This window comes from Chiloscyllium plagiosum, unplaced genomic scaffold (genome assembly GCF_037043375.1).
Source record: "Chiloscyllium plagiosum isolate Xiang-an unplaced genomic scaffold, Cpla_swu_hap1 HiC_scaffold_7, whole genome shotgun sequence".
Taxonomy (NCBI): domain Eukaryota; kingdom Metazoa; phylum Chordata; class Chondrichthyes; order Orectolobiformes; family Hemiscylliidae; genus Chiloscyllium; species Chiloscyllium plagiosum.
Genome location: NW_028270145.1, coordinates 53663559 through 53681113, shown reverse-complemented (window position 1 = coordinate 53681113; position 17555 = coordinate 53663559). Strand labels below are relative to the sequence as shown.

At 41.4% G+C, this 17555-nt stretch overlaps 1 protein-coding gene across 3 annotated transcripts in view; it reads right to left on the bottom strand.

Moving 5' to 3' along the window:
• The window catches only part of LOC122551563 (neurabin-1-like), a 126060-nt gene that overhangs the window by 30494 nt on the left and 78011 nt on the right, over window positions 1–17555 (bottom strand). For all 3 annotated transcript variants that reach the window (XM_043693638.2, XM_043693637.2, XM_043693636.2), the window contains exons 12-13: window positions 9994–10044; window positions 8096–8247 (exon numbers count right to left, since the gene is read on the bottom strand). In XM_043693638.2, coding sequence (XP_043549573.2) covers window positions 8096–8247; window positions 9994–10044 — 203 coding nt within the window. The remainder of the gene's footprint in view (window positions 1–8095; window positions 8248–9993; window positions 10045–17555) is intronic.

The following is a 17555-nucleotide window of genomic DNA, read 5'->3' as shown; positions in this document are numbered from 1 at the left end:
AGCTAACAGTTTCAAACAGAATTTTTTTAAAAATTAACCACTTAATGTCAAGTAGCAAGAGTAACCTAAATTCAATTTATCCAGGTAACCACTTCAAAAGGAAGAGCAAACCAAATAAGGAAAACAACTGTTATACTCCAGAGATCAGGGGACTTGTAAACTTTTACTGCAGTGAACACAGGTTGATATAAGACACAAATTTAATCTCTTCCAACATTTTGAAAATCTGAATTTGAAAAGTGGATCTTATTAAAACTTTGAAAGCTTTAATTGAAGATAGATAGCAATAACCTTCAAGAGATAATAAGACAAGATGTTGGAATTAGTAGACAAGGGAGAAATAAAATTTCAAGAGATGAAAAGTGATAAAATGTAGAACATAGAACATAGAAAGGTTTAACACAGAACAGGCCCTTCGGCCCATGATGTTGCACAGAGGATTATTCCTAATCTAAAATATTCCTAATCTAACCTACGCAACCCTCAACTCACTGCTGCCCATGTACATGCCCAGCAGTCACTTACATGTCCCTAATGATTCTGCTTCGACCACCACCGCTGGCAACCCATTCCATGCATTCACAACTCTGTGTAAAGAACCTTCCTCTGACGTCTCCTCTATACCTTCCTCCTAATATCTTAAAACTATGACCCCTCGTGCCAGTCAATCCTGCCCTGGGGAAAAGTCTCTGGCTATTGACTCTGTCCATGCCTCTCGTTAGCTTGTATACCTCAATCAGGTCACCTCTCTTCTTCCTTCTCTCCAGGGAGATAAGTTCGAGCTTAGTCAAGCTCCTTTCATAAGACAAACCCTCCAGTCCAGGCAGCATCCTGGTAAACCATCTTTGCACCCTCTCCAAAGCCTCCGTATCTTTCCTATAATAGGGTGACCAGAATTGGACACAATATTCCAAGTGTGGTCTCACCAGGATCTTATAGAGCTGCAGCAAAACCTCGTGGCTCTTAAACTCGATCCCCATGTTAATGAAAGCCAAAACATCATATGCTTTCTTAACAATCCTATCCACTTGGGTGGCAACTTTGAGGAATCTATGCAAATGAACACCAAGATCCCTCTGTTCCTCCACACTGCCAAGAATCCTATCTTTAAACCTACATTCAGTATTCAAGTTCGACCTTCCAAAATGCATCACTTCGCATTTATCCAGGTTGAACTCCATCTGCCATTTCTCAACCTAGCTCGGCATCCTGTCTATGTCGTGCTGCAGCTTGCAATCGCCCTCAATACTGTCAACGGCACCTCCAATCTTTGTGTCATTGGCAAATTTACTAACCCACCCCTCAACCTCCTCATCCAAGTCATTTATAAAAACCACAAAGAGCAGAGGCCCAAGAACAGAGCCCTGCGGGACCCCACTCAACACTGACCTCCAGGCAGAATACTTTCCATCTACAACAACACTCTGCCTTCTGTCAGCCAACCAATTCTGAATCCAAACAGCCAAATATCCCTAAATCCCATACCTCCTGATTTTATGAATGAGCCTATCAAGGGGAACCTTATCAAATGCCTTGAAGTCCATATACACTACATCCAGTGCTCGACCTTCATCGAACTGTCTTGTCACCTCGTCAAAGAACTCAACAAGATTTGTAAGGCATAACCTGTCCCTCACAAAGCCATGCTGACTGCCTTTAATTATGCTACGCTTTTCCAAATACTCATAAATCCTATCCCTCAGAATTCTTTCCAAAACTTTGCTGACTACAGACGTAAGACTGACTGGTTTGTAATTGCCAGGGATTTCTTTATTCCCCTTCTTAAAAAGAGGAACAACATTCGCCTCCCTCCAATCCTCCAATATGACTCCTGTGGAGTCAGCAGTTTAGTACCCTCCTTTCTCACTTCCTGGAACAACCCAAGATAAATCTGGTCTGGCCCTGTGGACTTATCAATATGAATGTTTGCCAGAATTTCCAACACATCAAATTCATCAATATTGATGTGTTCAAGCCTGTTTCCCAGCTCCTCAAAGTTCTCATTCACAACAAGGTCCCTTTCCTCGGTGAAAATCGAAGCAAAAAACTCATTTAGTGCTTCCCCTAATTGTTCAGACTCCACGCACTAGTTCCCTACGCTATCCCTGACTGGCCCTAATTTCTCCCTGATCATTCTCTTATTCCTCACGTATGAGTAAAATGCCTTTTGGCTCTCCCTAATCCTTCCTGCCAAGCCTTTTTCGTCCCCCTCCTGGCTCTCCTCAGTCCATTTCTGAGCTCCTTTCTAGCAAGCCTGTAATCGTCTAAAGCTGTGCTAGATCCTTTCTTTCTTCACCTCACATAAGCTGCCTTCTTCCTTTTGACGAGAAGCTCCTCTGTTCTCGCCATCCAAGGCTCTTTAATCTTATTCCTTCTTGCCCACACTGACACCCTCACACTTACTGCATCAGTATCGCGTTGACCCCTTACTCTTTCTGCGTCCTACCACACTGACACCCACATACTTATTGCGTTACTATCACGCTGACCCCTCAGACTTACTGCGTCTCTATCAGCCTGACACCCTCACACTTACTGCCTCACTATCACCCTGATCCCCTCACACTTACTGCCTTACTATCAGCCTGAGCCCCCTCACACGTACTGCATCACTATAAGCCTGACACACTCACAATTACAGCATCAGTATTAACCTGACCCCCCCTCACACTTACTGCTTCACTATCACCCTGACCACCCCACACTTACTGTGTCACTATCAACCTGACCCCTTCACACTTACTACGTCACTATCACCCTGACATCCTCAAACATACTGCGTCACGAACCCTGAACATCTCACACTTACTGCGTCGCTATCAGCCTGACCCCTCACACCTACTGTGTCACTATCACCCTTATCCCCTAACAGTCTGTACTTCCCAACTCCTGTCTGATAGCGTCATAATTTCCTTTTCCCCAATTAAATATTTTCCATTAGAACTGCTCCTTTCCCTCTTCAAGGCTATGGTAAATGTGAGGCAGTTGTGGTCATTGTCACCAAAGTGTTCTCCCACCACGAAATCTGACACCTGTCCTGGCTCATTGCCGAGCACGAAATCCAAAATGGCCTCTCCCCTCGTCAGCGTGTCTACATACTGAGTTAGAAAATCCGCCTGAACATACCTGACAAAAACATCTCCATCCAAACCATCTGCACTAAGGAGGTTCCAGTCAATACTGGGAAAGTTGAATTCACCCATAACAACAACCCTGCTACATCCGCACTTTTCCAAAATCTGCCGGCTTATGAGTTCTTCAATCGCTCTACTGCTATTAGAGGGTCTGTAGAAAACTCTCAATAAGGTAGCTGCTCCCTTGCTGTTCCTAACTTCCACCCCATACTGACTCAGTAGACAAACCTTCCTCGACAATCTTTGTTTCTGTAGCTTTCTGTAGATGCAACATAATCTATAGTGTGCATTTCTAAAGTACAGGAACAAAGACTTGGAGACATATGTACACAAAGTTTTGAAGATGACGTGGGTACAATTATAACGTTTTAAAAGACATTTGGATAGATACATGAATAGGAAAGGTTTGGAGGGATATAGGCCAGGAGCAGGTGGGACTAGTTTAGTTTGGGATTATGTTTGGCATGGAGTGGTTGGACCGAAGGATCTGTTTCTGTGCTATATGACTCTACGATGAGAAGATTAGAAAATGGTTTAAGAGGTAGATAGGATTCTGGGTTTCACAAATAAAAATAAAGAATACAACAGCAGATAAGGTCTGAAGAATCTTTATTTAAACATTGGCTAGGCCTCAACTGGAGCACAGTTTTCTGAGCACCACATTTCAAGTTGGATGCAAAGGCATTAGAGGGTAGAGCAAATATTTACAAAAATGGCTTTGGTTTGAGGGACGTCAGTTACGTGGAAAAATTGTTAAAGCTGCAGTTGTAATCCTTATACATTTGAGAGATTTCAGAGAGCTATTTATAATCATAAGGAGAATACACAGTACTCATATAGAGTACATAACCAGAAAATGTTCCAATTGACCAAAGCGTCAAGAAACAAACAATACTTTTCAAAATAAGAACATGTTCTTCGGACATGAGCATTGCTTGAAAGGCCATCCATTTATGGTCCATCCCTAACTGCTCTCAAGACGTTGGTGGTAAGCCATTGTAACCAAGTCATAGAGTCAGAGATGTACAGCATGGAAACAGACCCTTCGGTCCAACCTGTCCATGCCGACCAGATATCCAAACCCAATCTAGTCCCACCTGCCAGCACCCGGCCCATATCCCTCCAAACCCTTCCTATTCAGATACCCATCCAACATCTTTCCGATAGGAAGGAGACCAGAATTGCACGCAATATTCCATCAGTAGCCTAACCAATGTCCTGTACAGCCGCAACCTCCCAATTCCTATACTCTATACTCTGACCAATAAAAGAAAGCATACCAAACGCCTTCTTCACTATCCTATCTACCTGCGACTCCACTTTCAATGAGCTATGAACTTGCACTCCAAGGTCTCTTTGTTCAGCAACACTCCCTTGGACCTTACCATTAAGTGTATAAGTATGCTAAGATTTGCTTTCCCAAAATGCAGCACCTCGCATTTATCTGAATTAAACTCCATCTGCCACTTCTCAGCCCATTGGCCCATCTGGTCCAGATCCTGTTGTAAGCGGAGGTAACCCTCTTCGCTGTCCACCACACCTCCAATTTTGGTGTCATCTACAAACTTACTAACTGTACCTCTTATGCTCGCATCCAAATCATTTATGTAAATGACAAAAAGTAGAGGACCCAGCACCGATCCTTGTGGCACTCCACTGATCACAGGCCTCCAGTCTGAAAAACAACCCTCCACCACCACCCTCTATCTTCTACCTTTGAGCCAGTTCTGTAACCAAATGGCTAGCTCTCCCTGTATTCCATGGGATCTAACCTTGCTAATCAGTCTCCCATGGGGAACCTTGTCAAACGCCTTACTGAAGTCCATATAGATCACATCTACCGCTCTGCCCTCATCAATCCTCTTTGTTACTTCTTCAAAAAGTCAATCAAGTTTGTGAGACATGATTTCCTACGCACAAAGCCATGCTGACTATCCCTAATCAGTCCTTGCCTTTCCAAATACATGTACATCCTGTCCTTCAGGGTTCCCTCCAACAACTTGCCCACCACTGAGGTCAGGCTCACTGGTCTATAGTTCTCTGGCTTGTTTTTACCACCCTTCTTAAACAGTGGTACCACGTTTGCCAACCTCCAGTCTTCCGGCACCTCACCTGTGACTATCATATTTTTACATATTGAGTGGTTTGGACCAAGAATACACTGAGATAGAGGTAAAGGCAGATTCAATTGAGATTGTCAAAATAAAATTAGATAATCATCCAAAAAGAGAATAGATACGCAGGCCCATGGGAAAGTGCAATGAAGTCAGACTAGCTATTTTCATGTTAAATGGGTGTCACTAGCAATTCTTGCTCATTCCTAACTGAACCACTGATTTGCCAGGCTATTTCAGGAAGCAGTTAAGAGTCAACCATATTTATGTGGGAAATGAAAACAGAAATTGCTGGAAAAGCTCAGTAGGTCTTGCAGCACCTGTGAAGAGAAATCAAAGTTAACATTTTGGATCCTGTGACCCCTCATCAGAACTGCTGAGCTTTTCCAGCAATTTCCCATATAAATATGGATGACTATTAACTGCCTCCTGAAATAGCCTGGCAAGCCAGTGGTTCAAGGGCATTTAGGTATGAGCTAGAAATGCTGGCCTTGCTGGTGACACGAAAGAACTGCGGTTGCTGTAAATCAGAAGCATTAATTTTGGATCTGGTAACCCATCAGAATAGCTGAGCTTTTCCAGCAATTTCTGTTTTTGCTTCTGATTTACAGCATCCGGAGTTCTTTCTACATAGTAATGGTCGTTCATTTGGAAGGAGTGTCTAAGGAGCCTTGATGAATATCTGCAGTGCATCTTGTAGATGGTACACAGCTGGTACTGTGCTTCAGTAGTGGTAACTTAAATGACAGGAGAATGTTGACTGGTTGGCATGTGGACTCTGATTGCTGGTGGCGGTATCATGAACTCAACAAAGCCTGCAGCCAGGCTTTGTTTAAATTTGGCACTGGCAGGTTGAATCTGATTGATTGCGGTATTGCCCTGAGAAATGAATAAGAATGGCCATTGCCTAATTTGTTGCATTGGAACGTGTACAATATGCATAAATGTCCTGCTAAAAATATCCATGAACACAATAGATTAGACCTTTGGATCATCAAATTTTCAATGACCAACTCGCACTTCAATCCTTTGGATAAGTAATTAGAATAGGTCTACATGTGTGACAGCAGATTTAAAACTACATGGTAATGTCTTATACATATTCAAGGTTTGAGGTCTTGACGTAGAATAAATTATTTCAAGTTTTCATTTAAGTAAAAGTTAAATCATTTGTGCAGGTTTTCTGTTTTCATATTTTAGTGATGAATAAATAGAGTGCATTTTCTTAATTCGTAACTTAAGTGATGAAAATGATTAGGATGGCACAAAGGGACACAACGATTATTTATTATTGTTCTAATTCTAGTATTTGGTAACTTTAAATTCCAACAGTCTGATCGGCAGTAAAGTGGTTATGGTTTTTGGTAAAAATTATGGCAGTAATGCAAGATTGGTCTGACAGAAAAAGATGGAAAATATGAAAGCAACCCACATTCTCATTCTACACTTTACCCAAAACAGTGCCCAACTTGGTTAGTGTGCCAGACATTTTATTAACCAATTCTTTATAAACTGTAACTGAGGTTACAATGAAGGACCCTCAACCTCTCCCCTCGTCTGAGGTGTGGTAGCCCTCTGGTTAAACCATCACCAGTCATCTCTCTCTAATGAGAGAGCAACCTTATGGTCTAATAAAACTATGGCAACTTTACCTTATTAAGAATTGTAGTCCGACCAATGATCCAGTGTTTTGTTAAAATAGTTTATATGTCCTTTCCTTGATTAAAAGTTTATGCTTACAAGTAAGGTAACATTATGGACAGAAAGCTGATTGACAGTTAGGAAACAGTTTAGATAAGAGATTTTACACAGAACAGATAAGGGCTATGAATGCTATTTCTCCAAATGACTGTACAAAATCTAATAGACCTGTACTTGTAGATTGTTTGAATTTGGATACAGAGGGAAAAAAAATCTCAAATATTGTAATGAAAGAGGTGGTGATTTGACAAACAGGAATTGCTGCAGGATGTTTTAACTTGTGGTATAACTGAACAGTCAACTTGTTAAAAGAATGGAATAAATATATCTGTGGGAGGACAGAACAGACACTAAATAAACCAGGAAGGCAGACCATTTGGCAAAATAATGCAACCTAATGTAGATTTATGATATAATACTTTTGGGAAGAAACAAATAAATAAGTAAAAATTTCATGGAATAACATTGGAGGGCATGGATGAATATGTACAAATATACAATTCCATGGAGTAATTAGTTGATAAAGCCTTTCAAAGACTAACTCAATTATAAACATACAGTAGAGTACAACAGTAAAGTACTCAGGAATTTACAATAAAATGTTTAAGATAGTGCTAACTATAGGATCAATTCTCCAAGATGATACTAGGGATGAAAAACAGTTATAAAGAGAAACTTCAGACACAAATGAGAATGCTGATGAGTGTTAACGGAAGTTCTTAAAATTATAAAGAATTTTGATCAAGTGATTAGTGAAGGACCATTTCCTGTTTTGAGAAGCAATAACAAGTGGCAATTTAATTTTATTTAAAGAAGGAATAGAGAGGTTGTGAAAAATTACTTTCTACAGAATGTGGTTGAAAGAAGGAATACCTTGTCACAATGTGCAAGAGGCAGAAGCCATTCAAACATGAGCAGAGGAAGATAAAGCACAAGGAACAAGAACAGTGTTCTGGGAAATGTTTTGAACCACTGTAACAAAGAATTCTCAGGCACAATAATTATCCTGCATGCAAACCTCTGTTGCGTACTCCCTTTCAACAAATTCCCAAGCTGTTCTGTTGTTTACTTTAATTCTGATTAATTCAGCACAAACATGATTAGACATGATCTGACCAAAAACTAAACAATTTATATTGTATTTACCTGTATATTTTCACAATCATCGCCAACTCCAAAGGATTCTTTTAGTTTAAACCTAGATGGAGGCTGTCTTTTAACTTTCAAAGCAAGTTGGGCTTTCGCTTTGTGTGAACTTGTATCTAGTCGCTTGGTTTCAGGAACAGCCTCATCAAAATCTGAAGTATCAAAATAATTTGTAAATATATTTGCAATTTTAGAAGCCAGTAAAATACTATAATTTCAGACAAAACATTTTAAAATTAAACCCAAGTTGAAAAAAGTAGCATTGACAAAATTAATTAGAGTTATAAATGGGAGCACTCTTGCATTTCAATCTGGATTTTGATCTCAATCCTTAAACCACAACTTGAGAATATAACTGAAACTCCAATGAAGCACAAGAATGCTGCAGAGTTGAAGATGTAGTGACAGTAAAATGATATTTCAATCTGCTTTCCTGATTCAGATGAATATAATGGTACCAACTGGAGGAGCTTGATTTCCGGTCACTATCTTTGAGCCAGGAGACCTGGATTCAAGTCCCACCTGTTCCAGAGGTGTCATAACACATCTGAACATGTTTGATTAAAAACGTTTAACAGGATTTCCTTCCAGTATATCCTCTCAATCAACACAATCAAACTAACTTGCACTTCACTAACAACAATCACTGAAGTTCAAAGTAAAACATTTTACATGAAGCACACAGCTCCACATCACCTCCAACCAAAAAATCTCATATACACCATCATCTACCCCTGCCACATTCCCATGGTGAAAAGTACCAATGGCTCTTTTCTCCAGTGAAGCAAATATTGAGTTCCACCATTCCCATTTTTCCCCTTAAACCTTCACTCTCCCCTCCTCACCAACTTTCACCCTCCCTTTTCATTCTAACATTGCCTGTCTTTGTTTTATCTCCCCATCCTCTAATTCAGCATGACTGTAAAGTTAAAAATGTCTTGACTCCCCATAGAAGATTTTTCTGCTGGTTTTAGAACTACAACAGAGATCAAATAGTGGGGGGGAAGACAGGGGCCCGCAAGCTGGCACATGCTAGCAACCAGACTCATGCACCAACCTTATCGAGGCAGAGCTCTTGAGAAGGCCAGCCTAACCAAAGACAGATACTTTTGAGCCATAGTTGCTAAGGCAGAAAATGAATTGCAAAAGGGCCTTGGATGTGCGTAGTTATTTTGGAGTACAGAAGGGACCTTTGATACCTTTAGCCCCCACTTTTAGATACTGAGCCCCCAGTTCTGATGGCCCTACAGACTGCTGCAGGAGGCCACCTGTGTGATCTTAAAAAGACACTGCAACACAGCATAGATCACTGAGTAAAACAATACAAAAAAATGACCATTAAGCACACTGGCCAATATCACAGTTACATGTGGCTGAAGGGATTGGAGCAAAGGCTACATGCAGCTTCGGCTACCAATGTTCTTGACGAAACAACACTTTTCTGGTAGCCTTATACGAGCTAAACATTATCTCCATTTATCCCATGGGCAAAATCAAAGCAAATATATGATTTTGCCAGTGGAAAACTGATAACAGAGAAATCTTCTTATCAAGTTCTTTTGGATTGAAGATTCAGGAAGAGCAAGATTAATCTAACAGCTTTCATGGTATGAAATTCATCTATTAGCTCGAATACTTTTGTCTCTCGGTAGCGGTCTCAGAAGTCCTCCAAAACACATCGGGAAGTTTGAAAGACTCCAACTTGTGGGGGCTGGTGTAGTGGTGATCAGTGGTTACATATATTAAACACTCCAAATGCCCACTACGACAATTTAAACTTACTTTAAAATTTAGGTATACTAATATATTTAACAACTGCGGTTGCTTTCAATCTTCATTATTTTAATTTGAGATACCTTTTAGATGGTTTAACCAATAATTTTAGCGTACCAACTTACCACAAATTTTGGAAGTGCTGCTACATTCCCATTCCAAAGCAGTTTTGGGAGCTTTGCAAATAAAAGAAACAATATATTTTAGTAGTTGCATGGTTAATGATGCTGTTTTTAAATGTTCAGTAATAGAAAAATATTTAGGAGCGAATTGGAACAGGAAATTATTAACATTTTTTTCCTTATTCCTTAGTTCTTAAAGTGGGGTTAATTCAAACCAAAGCCACAGTAAGAACCATTCTTTGTCATCTTAAAAAACTCTGCTTTATTAAATTTGAGTGGCTCAACCAAGCACGTAAGCACAGACGCACATTACATAAGATAAGAGAAAATGTAAATATCATGTGAGAAAATAAAGACACTTTACTACCAGATCGCCCTATTTTTGCTGTATTGTACTCTGGAATATCAGACCAAACTCTGGATGCCAGAAGTTAAAAAAAGATTAAAGCCCCAGTACTGGTATTCACTGCTTGTTATGCACAAGTAGACTACAGTAATTACCACAAAAATCATTCGACAGAATGTGTTTACTTTAAAAAGGATACATTTAGAAAGGAATTTCTTCTCATTGTATCCTTTACATTTTACTGAGGAGATGCTGAATAAAGCCTAAGGCGTTTTGCAGATATTAGACATGCAAGGACTTTCTACACGCTTGAGCATCAATTTATTCTTCCTGGCACTGAAGTAAACCAGTCTCACTTTTCAGTCACAAGTCTAAGCAGCTGGATTCTTAGAAAAGGCAAAAGAAAGACCGGCATTACAATAATGCATTTCAAGACTTCAAAATGCTCAAGGTGTTTTTTTTTTAAACAGCTAATAAAGTACTTTTGAGTTCACACAAGAAACAATAACCAGTTTGCGCATAACAAAGTCCCACAAACTGCAATGCATTACTGTAACAACCTTATTACCTGCATTTATTCATACTGAGGGATATATATGGGCCAGGGCACAATGAATTATTTCCCTGCTCTTCAGAACAGGACAGCAGCACACATCACCACCTGGGAGCTACGATGGCCTTTGCTTATTGTGTCCTTTGGAAGGCTGCATTGACTGAGCATAATTCCCTCAATACTCAAATATCTGCCTAGACTTTTGACTTTGGAATGTGATTTGAATCCACAACCCTTCTGACCCATTATTCGGAGTGCTACCAAGTGAACTATATAGACCTTACACAAATATCAATTGTCAACAAATGTCAATCACAGGAAATGCAACATGCCTGCTCAAGATTTGTTAACATGTATCTGAAGCAATGATCAAGATTTCCAGCATCGAGCCAAGGACTTTTCTTAGAATGTCTCAATGCATCAGCTAGTTTAAAAGTTTATGCCAAAATACAGTTGCTTAGTCCAACAGCAGGTAAGATAACATTTTCTGTCATTTGTGACAAGAAAGGGCAAAGTCAACATGGATTTATGAAATGGAAATCATGCTTGACAATCCTGGATTGGCTAGGTAGTGTATGCCCAATACTTGTTGGTTTCGTAAAAAGTAATAGCATCTTATTGCTAGCAGCTCCTATTGTCTCCTGATTCATTCTTTAGCATGTCATTCACTTTGTAAGGTTATCCCTTTTGTAACAGCGTCAAATCTGTACCAGGATAAAGAAGCACTGGTGATGCCATTTATGCAACTGTTAGAGAATGTTGTGTCACCTGCTAATGCCATTCCTTCTTAACTGTTACTCACGACCCCAATCTCATTCTCCCCTCACTAAATGTTGAATATTCCCCAATATGCAGTTCCCAATCCTGGTTACCCTGTAACCATATCGCCATTATGGCCATTACGTCAATTCACCTAATGCGTGCTTTCAGATCCTCTACTTTGTTAGAAATTCTGCGAATATTCCAAGAATGTTGTCTAACTGTCTTTTCAACATTTTTATGGGGAGACGATGACCTCGTGGTAGTTTGGCTAGACTAGTCATCCAGAAACTCAAAGTAATGTTCTGTGGATCCATATTTAAATCCCACCACAGCTGATGAATGTGAATTCAATAAACATCTGGAATTAAGAGTCTAATGATGACTGTTGATTGTCAGAAAAATCCACCTGGTTTACAAATGTTCTTTAGGAAACAAGATCTGCCATTCTCACCAGGTCTGACTTAGGTGCGATTCCAGACCTGCAGCAACATGGTTGACTCTCAATTGCCCTCTGAAATGGTCTTGCAAGCCACTCAGTTATATCAATCATTAAGAAGTCCCAAAGATGAAAAGAAATAAAGCCAGACAAACCACTTTGCACAACAACAATGGCAAAAACAACGCCACCAACCCTGCAAACGCCTCCTTACTAACATCTGGTGGCTAATGAAAAAATTGGCAGAGGATCAATCCTGGTTCAACAGAGTGCAGGACAGCACGCTAGGAGCAGCAACTGGCACACCTAAAAATGAGGTGTTAATCTAGTGAAGCTGCAAAACAGGACTATGGCCAATCAGTATAAGCAACAAGTGATGGACAGAACTAAGCAAACCTATAAGTAACGGATCAGATATAAGCTCTGAAGTCCTGCCACATCCAGATGTGATTATTGGAGGTGGCGGCTTCACAAATATACCCATTCTTAATAATGGTAGAACCACACATATTAGTGCAGAAGATAATGCTGAAGCATTTGCAACAACCCTTGGTCAGAGGTGCCAAGTAGGTGATCTATTTCGGCCATCTCCAGTGATCCCTGACAACACAGATGCCAATCTTCACCTAATTCCATTTATCCTGTGTGATAACAAGAATCAGTTTGAGAGACTAGATACAGGAAAGGCTGGGGCTCCAGACACCATTGCACCAATATTACTAAAGACTTGTGCTCCAGAACTTGCCGTACCCGAGCTAAGCTCTTCCAGTACATCTATGATACGGGCATCTACTCAACAATGTTGAAAAATGCCCCAATATGAATGTACACAAAAAGCAGCAAGAAAGACCTGCCCAACTAACACCCCATTAGTCTATTCTCAATCATCAGTAAAGTGATGGAAGTTTTCATCAACAGTGCTATTACGCAACAGTGACTTGCTCAGTGACACACAGTTTGGGTTCTGCCAGGGCCACTCACTCCTGGCCACATTACAGTTTTGGTTCAAACATGAACAAAAGTGCTGAATGTAGAGGTGAGGCGCAAGTGACAACCCTTGACATTAAGGCTGCGTTTGACTCAGTATGGCATCAAGGAGCCTGAGAAAAACTGGAATCAATGGGAACCAGGGAACAATGGTGGATTCATACCTGGCACTTAGGAAGATTATTATGTTTGTTGGGGGTCAGTTATCTCAGTTCCAAGACACTTCTGCAGGAATTCCTCAGGGTAGTGTTCTTTGGCCCAACTATCTTCAGCTATTTCATCATGACTTTCCCTCCATCATAAGGTGAGAGGTGCGGATATTAGCCTACGATTGCACAATGTTGAGCACCAATTGCAGCTCCTCAGATAGTGAAGCAGTCCATGTAAACGTAACAAAACTTGAATAGTATCAAGGCTTCGGCACCATCCAAATGCCAGACAATGACCCATTGCTAATAAGAGACAATCTAACCTGAACTGGACTAAATACAGTGATTACAAGAGCAGGTCAGATACTAAGAATACTGCTGTGAGTAACTTACCTCCTGACACCCTAAAGCCTGTCCACCATCTACAAGGCACAAGTCAGGAGTGTGATGGAATATTCCTCACTTGCCTGGATGGAGTGCAGTTCCAACAAGCAGCAAGGAGGGGACATGAAAGGTCCTTAGTTGGTAGCATTAGGGAAAACCCTAAGGCTTTCTATAGGTATGTCAGGAATAAAAGAATAACTAGGGTCGGAATAGGTCCAGTCAAGGATAGTAGTGGGAAGTTGCATGTGGAGGCTGAAGAGATTGGGGAGACACTGAATGAATACTTTTCGTCAGTATTCAATCAGGAACTGGACATTGTTGTCAATGTGAGTACCGAGTCACAATTAAGTAGAATGGATGGCTTTGAGGTATGTAGAGAAGAGGTGTTGGAAATCCTGGAAAGGGTGAAAATAGATAAGTCCCCTGGGCCTGATGGCATTTATCCTAGGATTCTCTGGGAAGCAAGGGAGGAGATTGCAGAGCCATTGGCCTTGATTTTTATGTCCTCGTTGTCTACAGGAGTAGTGCCAGAAGATTGGAGGCTAGCAAATGTGGTTCCCTTGTTCAAGAAGGGGAGTAGGGATAACCCTAGTAACTATAGGCCGGTGAGTCTCACTTCTGTTGTGGGCAAAGTCTTAGAGAGAATTGTAAGGGATAGGATTTATGAACATCTGGATAGGAATAATGTGATCAAGGATAGTCAGCATGGTTTTGTGAAGGACAGGTCGTGCCTCACAAACCTTATTGAATTCTTTGAGAAGGTGACTAAGGAGGTGGACGAGGGGAAAGCAGTAGATGTGGTGTATATGGATTTTAGTAAGGCGTTTGATAAGGTTCCCCATGGTAGACTACTGCAAAAAATACGGAGGTATGGCATTGAGGGTGAGTTGGAGGTTTGGATTAGGAGTTGGCTGGCTGGAAGAAGACAGAGGGTAGTAGTTGATGGCAAAGGTTCATCTTGGAGTGCCGTCACTAGCGGTGTTCCGCAAGGATCTGTTTTGGGACCATTGCGGTTTGTCATTTTTATAAATGACCTGGAGGAGGGGTTAGAAGGTTGGGTGAGCAAGTTTGCGGATGATACGAAAGTCGGAGGAGTTGTAGACAGTGAGGAAGGATGTGGCAGGTTACAGCGGGATATTGATAAGCTGCAGAACTGGGCAGAAAGGTAGCAAATGGAGTTCAATGTAGCTAAGTGTGAGGTGATTCACTTTGGCAAGAGTAATAAAAAGATGGGGTACTGGGCTAACGGTCGGATACTTGGTAGTGTGGATGAGCAGAGGGATCTTGGTGTCCATGTACACAAATCTTTGAAAGTTGCCACCCAGGTAAATAGTGCGGTGAAGAAGGCATATGGCGTACTGGCTTTTATTGGTAGAGGAATTGAGTTCCGGAGTACTGAGGTCATGTTGCAGTTGTATAAGACTCTGGTGCGGCCGCATCTGGAGTATTGTGTGCAGTTTTGGTCGCCATACTATAGGAAGGATGTGGAGGCACTGGAACGGGTGCAGAGGAGGTTTACCAGGATGTTGCCTGGTATGGTAGGAAGATCGTAGGAGGAAAGGCTGAGGCACTTGGGGCTGTTTTCATTGGAGAAAAGAAGGTTTAGGGGTGACTTGATAGAGGTGTACAAGATGATTAGGGGTTTAGATAGGGTCGACAGTGAGAATCTTTTTCCACGTATGGAGTCAGCTATTACAAGGGGGCATAGCTTTAAATTAAGGGGGGGGTAGGTATAGGACAGATGTTAGGGGTAGGTTCTTTACTCAGCGAGTCGTGAGTTCATGGAATGCCCTGCCAGTAGCAGTGGTGGACTCTTCCTCATTATGGGCATTTAAGCGGGCATTGGATAGGCATATGGAGGATAGTGGGCTAGTGTAGGTTAGGTGGGCTTGGATCGGCGCAACATCGAGGGCCTTCCGCTGTATTCTTCTATGTTCTATGTTAATACAAGCAGCTTGATACCCTCCAAGACAAAGCCGCCTACGTTAATGGCACCACATTCAATTATTCCACACCAACGCTCAGCAGTAATGTGTGTTATCTATAAGATGCATGGCAGAGTTGAACCAAAAGTCATTAGACAACACCTTCCAAAATCACAACCACCTCCATCTAGGAGGATGGCAGCAAATACATGGGAATGCTACCACCTGCACCCTCCATCCAAACCACTCACCATTCTCACTTGGAAATATATCACCATTCCTTCACTGTCACTTGGTGAAAATCCCAGAAATCCCTCCTTAACAGCATTCTGGATCCACAGTAGATGGATTGCCGCATTTCAAGAAGGCAGCTCACCACTGCATTCTCATGGGCAACCAGGGATGAGCAAATAAATGGCCAAATAAATTTTTAAATTCTTCCACATTCTGATCCTATATGGTGTTTTCCTCCATTTTCTCTGACTTTTAATTTTGCTTACTACTTTTCTAATTCTCGTTACCAATTTGCTTCTCTCCAATTTGATCTGATCTCCATCTCAGTTCTTAGCCCTCTGCCAAACAAGTTTAAATCCTGCCAAACAGCAGCTGCACATCTCCCTGTTGAGGATGTTGGCCCTGATAGGGTGCAAGAAGAAAATGAGGTCTGCAGATGCTTCCTGATGAAGGGCTCCGGCCTGAAACGTCAATTCTCCTGCTCCTTGGATGCTGTCTGACCTGCAGTGCTTTTCCAGCAACACACTCTTGACTCTGATATGGTGCAACCCTTATATGGGTCGGACTTGCCTCAGAATCAGCCCCAGTGCCTCAAATTTGTTGTCTTCCCTCCTCGATCAATTTTTTAGCTACATGTTCAATCATTCAATTCTCATATTCCTGTGATCACCAGCTGATGGCACTGGGAGTAATCCTGAGATCACTCCTTTCAGGGTCCAGCTTTTTAAACATTTTTCTTAACATCTTAAAATTTTCCTTCAGGACCTCATCCATCTTCCTATCAATTCATTAGTACCAATGTGGATCACTACTATTATCTATTCACCCTCCTCCAGAAGAATTTCCTGCAGCCACTCTGTGATCCCCTTGACCCTGGCATCAGTGAAGAAGCGTACCAGATTTATAGGATATAGAACATTACAGCGCAGTACAGGCCCTCTGGCCCTCGATGCTGCGCTGATCTGTGAAACCAATCTGAAGCCCATCTAACCTATACTATTTCATTTTTGTCCATATGTATTTCCAATGATCATTTAAATGCCCTCAAGGTTGGACAGTCTACTACTGTTGCAGGCAGGACGTTCCATGCCCTTACTACTGAGTAAAGAAACTACCTCTGACATCCGTCCTATATCCATCACCCCTCAATTTAAAGCTATGTCCCCTCATGCTAGCCATCACCATCCAAGGAAAAAGGCTCTCACTAACCACCCTATCTAACCCTCGGATTATTCTATATGTCCTCATTTGGTCACATCTACAGGGCAGAAATGCCAGCTTGTTCCTCTATCAAATTCTCAATCAATCTTGTCGCTAGACTTTTCTTTCTCCACTCCTCAGCAATCGAGACGCCCATGATGCTACAGATTTGGTTCTTGCTGCATGCCTGAGGAACTACTGGCCTCATTAGCATGCAAACCAAAAACTGGTTATCAAACAAGACTTGGGGAACTTACGCACTGCCTGCTTGTTCTCTCAGAGTATCTGGCAATCACCCTTTCCCTTTGTGTGTACATGTTCCAAACCTGTGGTGTGACTATCTCCTTAAATGCGCTATTAAGAGCTCTTTGCTTCACGGATATACAGCAGAAATTCCAGCTGCTTCACCAGTTCAAAAGGCTGTAAATCAAACTTATGCAGTTAACAAACTTAGATATATTAAGCTTTCCCACTTCAATGCAACTCCATAATACAGATTGTGAATAGGTAAAATTCCTGCACTGCTTCTCACCATCTTAAAATTCCTCATTTATTCCTATTTTATCCTTCCTGCCCATTAACTAATCTG